General features: G+C 35.7%; 1 protein-coding gene and 2 long non-coding RNA genes across 4 annotated transcripts; 2 read left to right on the top strand and 1 right to left on the bottom strand.

The window, feature by feature from the left end:
- Nucleotides 1-254: 254 nt before the first annotated feature.
- LOC108866155 lies at nucleotides 255-2,679 on the top strand. Its single transcript, XR_007255517.1, has 6 exons — nucleotides 255-702; nucleotides 792-926; nucleotides 1,620-1,708; nucleotides 1,818-2,007; nucleotides 2,109-2,247; nucleotides 2,372-2,679. It is a non-coding gene; the product is annotated as an uncharacterized LOC108866155 (long non-coding RNA).
- Nucleotides 2,680-4,376: 1,697 nt separating this feature from the next.
- On the top strand, nucleotides 4,377-6,074 carry LOC125473717. The gene is made up of 3 exons (XR_007255518.1): nucleotides 4,377-5,377; nucleotides 5,467-5,563; nucleotides 5,671-6,074. It is a non-coding gene; the product is annotated as an uncharacterized LOC125473717 (long non-coding RNA).
- A 1,869-nt stretch (nucleotides 6,075-7,943) lies between these two features.
- On the bottom strand, nucleotides 7,944-9,158 carry LOC125473718 (protein CYSTEINE-RICH TRANSMEMBRANE MODULE 3-like). Of its 2 annotated transcripts, none has more exons than XM_048576925.1 (2): nucleotides 9,000-9,158; nucleotides 7,944-8,322 (listed from the first exon to the last, which is right to left on the bottom strand). In XM_048576925.1, exons 1-2 carry the CDS (start codon nucleotides 9,019-9,021, stop codon nucleotides 8,129-8,131), a joined length of 216 nt encoding a protein of 71 aa, XP_048432882.1. In that variant the 5' UTR covers nucleotides 9,022-9,158; the 3' UTR covers nucleotides 7,944-8,128. The 2 variants fall into 2 exon arrangements, with proteins under 2 accessions (XP_048432882.1, XP_048432884.1); XM_048576927.1 differs by having other exon boundaries at nucleotides 7,944-8,319; nucleotides 9,000-9,155.

Genomic DNA, 9,158 nt, shown 5'->3' on the forward strand with positions numbered 1-9,158 from the left:
TCTAACTCAATTTTGACTTCCTTTGCAATGTGTATCATTTCCAAATTTTGACTTCAAACTTGATCTTGCTTATAGTTTTTAATTTTTGAAAATGATGTAAATGTAATAACTGAGGTTTGTAATAGGGAAGAAGACACCATCAGTTTGCTGGAATCATTAACCCCGGTTATGAGAGATTTCAGAAGCTATTTTTCTGTTAAGAGGAAATTGCCATATCAATGCACTCAAAGTAAGTCGCCATTCTCTCATCCTCTTCCTAAATTTTGACTTTTGTGGCTACAAACTACCTTTTGTATAGTTATGTATATGCATATATGCTTGGTTGATCTTAATTTTCCATATCCAATGTATTCAAATCATGTTCATAGTCAGATTACCATTCTTAATCTGTTGTTTCAAGATTGTCTAACCTTTGTGTTGATAACTATTGAAGCATCATACGCTTCACATCCTACTGCTAATGTCTTAATTAACTTTGCTTCATACAGAAAGTCAATGATTATTCTATGAGTAGTGTTCTGGAGTGCGAAACTTCTATAGTTGTACCTAATGATGAATGTATGTTGATATATCTGCAATGCTCCCACTTCTTCCATGGCTGCTTCTATGCAACCAACCATTAGAGTTGTGGCAATTATTACTGAAGGTGTACCTAAGTCAGACACAAAGCAATTGATCGCATATGCACGGGCAAACAACAAGGTTACACCATTGATGCAAACTCATCTTAATTTCAGTAACCTGTGAAAATGAACTAGCGATACTAACTTTAATTATTGTATCTTTTGCAGGTTGTCATTGGCCCTAATACTGTTGGAGGAATTCAAGCTGGAGCTTTTAAGATTGATGACACTGCTGGAACAATTGATAACATTATTCACTGCAAGCTATACAAGCTTAAATCTATTGGTTTTGTCTCCAAATATGTATGTAGCTAATCCAATATCTTGAACTTCAGATAATTTGATTATCCAATACCTTAAACGTTTAGCGTGTTGCAATCGAGTTCATTCATTTTTGTTCTGTGCCCTTATGTTGGCAAGACTGTCCAGGTCATGGTAAAAAATCACAATGTTCATATGTCCTACCTTTTCTTTTTTGCTTCACTTGATTGAACATTGATGACTGCCTTTCTTCTATGATTCGAGTCAATTTAGGTGGTTTCACACATAACTGATGTCATTAAGACATGGGGCGAATCTATTTCAGTCATTTCCATGGATAGAAAAGAGCGCCCTGCAAATGTTTATGTAGATCATTGGGAGCTTAATTTATTAGTATTTATGTAGAAATATAAATAATTATAAATCAAACCTTCTTATCAGACATGACCTTTATTTTGTTTAGTTGTGTTGTGCAACTCATCAACAACAGTAAACAAATGAAGGGTATAGGCTCTTCATAATAGGGTAGTCTTTTATTTATTTTAAAAATCATCTATATGATAGTTGATAGATTTTTTCTATTTGAAATTTCTTATTGTTGTGGTAGAGTTGTGTCGGAATTTCTTTTGCTATATTGATATTTTGCTATACATTCTTTACATACAATTTAATATGTCCATTTATGCTCTCGAAAATTAATAAAATATATATTTTGGTTCTGCATCTTTGTAACAGAATGGACAACCTCCTGTGATTTGCAAGCTTTTAAACCACCAAAGAAACATAAGGGTCTCTGCATGTAAAGTGTGCACAAGTTAAGGCAGGTAAATTTCAAAAACTCATCTTTGTACAAGCTGTTATAATTATTATTTTCTTACTATAATTTTGGTTTTAATGATAAAATTTGGATTTGCCCATTTGGGGATTTTCCAGTTCAGAACCTATGAAACAAGTAGCACTACTGACGCACTGTTGGAGAGATTATGAACCTCTGTTAAGTCACAGTCCAGTGAAGGGATTAGCCCGTTCGACTTTGTGTTTTAGATGAATCCGTTTCGGATTGGGAGAAAATTTAAACCCAGAAAAAGTTGGGTTTCCTGATGAGTTGTCCGGCAGATTTCAGGTGACTAATTTCATGATTACAGATAACTTTGTACCATGACATTGTGGTATGCTATCGAATCTAATTAGCGATTTTTTTGTATGGTTTTTCTGTGGATGCAGGTCGACAACAAACAGGTTGATCACATCTTGAGTTTTCTGACTGATTTATTCAATCCTATCAGTTCTGATTCTGTCCCTCCATAACATTTCCAGCACCATCTGCCTTGCTCTCATCACAGCTTGGCTTTCAGCTCCTCAGGTAAAGTTTTCACCTTTTATTCTTTAGGAAAATAACAAAGATTCCAAATTTATTGAACTATATAGTGATTTTCTGTCGAGTTTTTTCTTAAAATTTTTAATTTAAATTTTTTTAATTTGAATAGGAGGAATAGTGGAATGGTGGATGTGAAAGTTTCTTTTACAGCAATTCAAAGAGAAGAGCTTGACAGACAATGGACTCTTCCCCTATTCCTCCACATTCACTTTTACCAATTTCCAAGAACATATTAAATTCCCTCAAACTATAAGCCGACGTATGGAAAAGCTTTGAATTCATTGGTTTCCTCCAATTAGTATGCAGAACTCTAAAAAAAGAAAAAAGTGAGGGTTGAATGACTACCCTCATATATACACAGACAGATATGTAAAAAAATTAGAATGGTGAAATGAGGATTTAATGACCTATTACTCATTTGGTTCTATTTAAATAAAGTTCGCTGATTGGGTTCAATGACTTATTACTCATTTGCCATTCATAATTCTCTGTTTTTCACTCAAACATTGTGAAAATTGAACCTATAAAATATTTCATATGATTTTAAATCCCGCAGCATCGCGCGGGTACAAATTTCTAGTATAAACTATTTCTTCTTTTTCTCCCTTTTTTCTTACAACATGACATTTAGGTTTTATGATTTTTTGAAAGAAAGAAAAATGCATTTGAGATTAGATTGGAATTTAATTTTGATTCAATTAAAGAGTCAACCTACCTTTTCTAGTTCTAAGACTACCAACTATAGCGGTTGACTCCACTACAACAAAAATGGGCTAAGAACACAATTGATTTGTGCCCTTCTCATTTTCATTGAGCACAAATATATATTTGTGCTTTTTAAATTCCACTGAGCACCAAAATACCTCAAATGTGCCCTCTAACATAAAAGCACATTAGTTTGTGTCGGGTATTTGTGCCTATTAAAATTTGAACACAAAACATTGTGTCTGTCACATCCCGGCCCCGGACGGATCACTTCCCAGGCCCGCTCCACCACCGTAGCACGATATTGTCCGCTTTGGGCTTACCATTCCCTCACGGTTTTGTTTTTGGAAACTCACGAGCAACTTCCCAGTAGGTCACCCATCATGGGATTGCTCTAGCCCCCTTCTCGCTTAACTTCGGAGTTCCTACGGAACCTGAAGCCAATGAGCTCCCAAAAGGCCTCGTGTTAGGTAGGGATGAGAATATACATATAAGGATCACTCCCCTGGGTGATGTGGGATGTCACAATCCACCCCCCTTAAGGGCTCGACGTCCTCGTCGACACACACGCGACCAGGGTTAGGCTCTGATACCAAATTGTCACATCCCGGCCCGGGGCGGATCACTTCCCGGGCCCGCTCCACCACCGTAGCATGATATTGTCTGCTTTGGGCTTACCATTCCCTCACGGTTTTGTTTTTAGGAATTCACGAGCAACTTCCCAGTAGGTCACTCATCATGGGATTGCTCTAGCCCCCTTCTCGCTTAACTTCGGAGTTCCTACGGAACCCGAAGCCAGTGAGCTCCCAAAAGGCCTCGTGCTAGGTAGAGATGAGAATATACATATAAGAATCACTCCCCTGGACGATGTGGGATGTCATAGTGTCCAACTTGCATGTCAAAGATGGAATTTTTTTTTTATTAATTTACACAGACACAATAAAGGCTTTTGTGCCCTCTATTTTAATATATTTAAATAAAAAAAATGTTTTTGTGATCTTTACATTTACTTTTTCCTATTCCCAACTATTTTTCCCTATTCACAATTTGTGAAAATATCTAGTTACAATCAACTTGAATTATTAGTGAGGCATTTAGATTGACATTTGTGTGTTTTAGACCTTTGATCAAACTAGCTCCTTAAAATGGGGCACCATTTAGATTATCATAAGCCTTTTTTTTATAAAATTACGTTAGGCGCCATTGCATTTAAATAAATGGACCACAATTCTTGAAAAACAGTGATTGGTATTTCTATATTTCTGGAAATTAACTGTTTAAGTCATCGATATTTTCGAACGTCATGTTTGGTTTTGTACATACATGTTAATAGTTGTCACATATTGTTCATGCAATTTTCTCTCTTTTTTTTTCAATTTTATTCTCACATCCTACCATATAAATCAATGTACAAATGTCAACAAAATTATGAAAATGTACCCATAGTACCTATAAAACAAATGTACGCAATTTATTTGTAATACCTTACGTAGTTTTAGATGTATGATTTGGTTATTCATTTTTTGTATGATTATGTGGAACTTGTTGGAAAACAAATAAGATGGTGGGTAATTTCATCTTTTGTGGGACCTTCGAGTTCAAGACACTTGGTGATAAATATTTTATTTTATTTAAATAATATTTATCTTAATGAACGTGTGATCGAAAACGGATGTGAATTCGGAGTTAGAACGAGTAAGTTACGAATTTTTAAAGTTAGAAGGCAAAATGGTAATTTTGGGAGGGAGTATTCTAGAAGCCAAGGGCTTCTCCCATTTTACTTTCCCAACAGGCTGATGCAGCAGGGACCCACCCACGTGGGTCTTCACCCTTCCCACCAGGTCATGTATATATAATTATTTGTTGTATAGACATAGTTATGTATATAATTATTTTATAAATTTTCTGATGGGTTTTTGTGTACCGTGGGACCCACTCACGTGGGTCTTCACCCTTCCCCGTGCTTCTGTTCATCTCTACACGCCATCACTCTTCCGTCTCCCTCCTTCACGCAATCCTCTCTCTCTCTCTCTACTCCTTCACATTTTTCTCTGTCATCTCCTTTACCATTTATGCGCTCACTGCACAGAAAACTGCGGCATCCATCTCCATCTAACTAGCCACTTCGGCGAACCTTGCCATCACCCAAACACTACACTGCCACCTTCGCTCTCTCACAATCTTTTTGTATCTCCCTCTTGGCTTCTTCCTTGACACAGAGAAGCTCATAAGCAATGACGGCGACAGAACTAGCAATCTCTGGCGAGGCAACCACCAATGTCACCTTCCTCTCCTCACTGCAAACTCCCCATTACCTTTTGCTTTCTGGAAATCAAAACTGACGCGACGAAATGACAAGCTCCGTCGCTGCTTAACTCCTCGACGAGATTTTCTGTTAAATCCAGTATGAGTGAGTCTCGAAAACACCTTAGTAAGGTTCTTTAAGTTGTCTAGAGACGTTTTGCATTGCATGCCTGATTTGGTGAAGTTTGGATGCAGTTTCATCTCAGGGGACAAATTCCCTAGATTTCCAGCAAGGGCTATGATTTTAGGCTGATTTTAAGATATCACTGGCCACCCAATGGCCCTGAAGAAGGTAAAATTTGAATACTTACCTTTGTAGCTTTGCTTTAGCTTTTGAATTGTTGAAAATGGTTGTGATTTGGACCAAAACAGACTCTGAAACCTTTGGCGTGGCTGCAGGTCACACTGTCACTGCGTGTGGCACTGTTGTGGATGGCACGTGGAGCATAGGCGCCTCCACCGGAAGGATGACTGCCTGAAAGGATGAATATACGTTTTCAAATGTTTGTTTCAAATTGTAGGATATTTCAAATATGTTATTTTTTTTAATATTTAATTGATAGAGCATAATTACAAAAATTGTGCTAACGTAAATCTGAAATGGCATCTGACACAGGTGTCAGAACAGGGCACAATATAAACCTTATTTGTGCTCAACTTTTTGAGCACACATGGACGTATCGTGCCCTCTAATCAAAGGTGATGCCTGTAAAGGGCACATATACAAATATATTTGCTGCATTGTTGCTATTGGTCTATGGGCACAATTATTGGTGCTTTTTGGCCTCAAGGGGCACTGATAATTTATTGTGCGCAGTGGCCATTTTTGTTGTAGTGCTCGCTTCTTTCAAATTGTTTCTTATTATTAAGAAAAGGTAATGGAGATAAAACATGAGCTTGTATAATACCCATCTAGATAATATTTTTCCTTGTTCACTAATAAATCGACTAAATAAACTCATGTTTCTATAATTAATTTGATCTCCCGATTGGATCAGAGGCGAACCCCTACAAAAAGGACAATTGAGAATAACAATTAAGAAAAATTCACTTGGATTTATCCATGGTTTGTTTATTCTTTATATTGAGAATAACAATCCTATTTCTTAATTCTACATCATCTTTGATCCAATCAGTAGGATTTGGTTTGTTTATAGTTAAATAATTTTTTATAAATTATATATACATTGTTATATATACTATGTAATTTTTTTTTTATCTTTTTTGGAAGACAGACACAAGAGCGATTCGTTCAATCTATTTTTTTATCTACTTGAATCAAGGAAGAAGAAAGGACAAAAAGAATATATGCATGTAACTCGAAATTAGATTATAAAAGAAATATTTTGTTGCAATCAATATAGTAATAAAAGAGCATGTCAAATTTTAATCGAGACTTGTGTGTGTAGTTATTAATGTTCTAAAAATCACTAGACGTGGGCAGGCGGCAAGGAGGGACTTGTAGGTCGATACACTTGATTAAACCATAATTAATCATGGGCAAGACTATTAATTGAAGATTAAGAAATTAATACACAATAGTGGGCACATGGATAACAACACACATAAATAGATGTAATTCAAAATTTCAACCGAGTTGGAAGAAGAAGTACCAATTAGCCAGGATAATGAGAAATTCTTTATTATGTGTTATCTAGGCCACCCGATAGTACTACACTACTATTTAATTAGTATGAATTCGGTGTTTGGTGTTGTACGTGTTAAATAAGAACCAGATAAATTAATATGGGTTCATTTATTTTATACCGTTCACACCCTCTAACTTAAAGTTATAGACCCCTAAATCTATGTATAATTAGTTGTGTCGCTAACAAAAACACGCTCGCTCTCAATCCCTCTCTCGTGAATCCTCTTCTAACTGCTTGCGTTTGCCATTGTCTATCTCAAGATTTCCTCCTCTCTCTCTCCCTCTTCTTCTCCATCTCTCTCTCCCTCTCCCTCCCTCTCCCTCTTGATTCCTTACTTGTACAAGTCACCCTATTCGAATCTCTCCCTTTCCCTTCCTCTCTGCTTGCGTTTGCCAACTCACCCTATCCCAAATCTCTTCCAAAAAGTTTTGTTTTTGTTTTTTTATTTTTATTTAAAAAAACACATTTGTGATTTTTTTATGAACTATCGTTCCAAAATATCATAACAAGTAATTAAAATTTTAAAAAATATCCAACCTCTTAATCCGATACATCACCAAAATTTTGATAACTTAGCCAGTAGACCAACAATTCTCTCCTATCCGATGTACAGCTAGTTTGTCCGACTAAATAATCAGCATTGTCTGATGTACGAGACCTAAACTGTTCTCTATGAAAACATTATCTGAGCTACTGGGTCATTGTTAGAAGTGCCCAACCCTAATCCCAATATCGATATCATTGTATTATAAAAAGATAAAATTAAACCGTGATTATCGTTGTTCAGAGTAAGTGTGCCTAACTTTCAAGTCTCTATATATTGACGAGGACTGGATGCCATTTTTCTTGAAAGAAAGTTGGCAACGGGACCATCCCTCCCTCCTATTGCTTTGTTCTTATCTTCATCGAATTGAATTCAATAATGTTTAAAATCAGTCGTCAACCCACACCTAACGTTTGAAAATTGAGAAAAAAAAAGTAGAAACAATATAAACAAATAAATAAAAATGGTAGCCAGATAGCTAAAATCAACAACAAATTATTATACAATGATGAGTAACTGGACAATCAGATACCATCTAATCTACATAAACAATGTCACACACTGTAGTACCGTAAAAACTGGAAAATAATAATAAAAACAAATGATCAAACATATTGATCAATATTTATCTGGGGTGAAGAATGAATCGCTGGATCTTTATATCTTAAAAGCATGCATCCAGCATACAACAGCAACAGACGGCAGCGCAGCAGCCCTTCCAGAAGCCATCACCCTTTGACTTGGTTTCTACAGAAACGGCGTTTTGGGGTTCATCTCTTGTTGGGTAGCCGGCAGGTGGCGGAGCTTGCACATGATACGGTCCCTGTGCGGCGGAGGAAGCTAGTGCGGGGTATGCTGCTGCACATCAATTAATTAAGATAATTAACAATCAATTTTACATAGAATTCAGCAAAGAACTAATTAACAGAAAAAAGAAAGAAAGTGATCAGCTAGTTTTCATGGAATCACGCTTCCAATTTCATATATTTTGACCTAACAACTGGCGTTCATGAGATTTTAATCTTAAGACTGATCTTTAAAGGAAAATAGAGACTTCGTGTCACTAAACTAATTTGATCATCGGATTGGAATACAAAATCATCCAAGACCAGTAGTACTAGGACTTAATTATTTATAATCATATATACAATTTAGAGAGTTTTCGATTCTTTGGATTAATATTCCCAACCATAAAGAAACTCAAATTCAGAATATATTCCTAAAACTTAATCAAACTAAGAACCAGATTCAAAGACTTTTATTTGTTACAAAAATTCATCATCTTCACTTACAGGGATTCTTTCTATATTTATAAATCTAGACTTAGCGTAGATAAAAAGTTAATGAAATTAAACATATATATAGACAACTTAAAAAAAAAAAAATTGAGGAATCAAGAAACTGAAATCTCTGCTGTAACTAAATATTCTCAGCAATATATTGAATAAAGTTAGGGCCATATATATGCATGGAGATGTATAAATTCAAGGGAAGAAATTAAGATAATACGAGTGAGGGTGGATCTGACTAAGTACCTGCTGTCTTAGTAGAACTCATCTTGGATCAAATGAAGGCGACGATCTTGAGAAGAATATGTATCGGGGTTTAGAACTTTAGACAATGAAAATACTTGGAAAGTTTGCAGTTGTTGGTTTAGAAGGTGATAGATGATGAATATTTATACATATAGACAA

Source organism: the organism of the source record quoted next, unplaced genomic scaffold (genome assembly GCF_019419815.1).
Source record: "Pyrus x bretschneideri cultivar Hongxiangsu unplaced genomic scaffold, Pyrus_bretschneideri_v1 Contig93, whole genome shotgun sequence".
In the NCBI taxonomy this organism is placed as follows: Eukaryota; Viridiplantae; Streptophyta; class Magnoliopsida; order Rosales; family Rosaceae; genus Pyrus; species Pyrus x bretschneideri.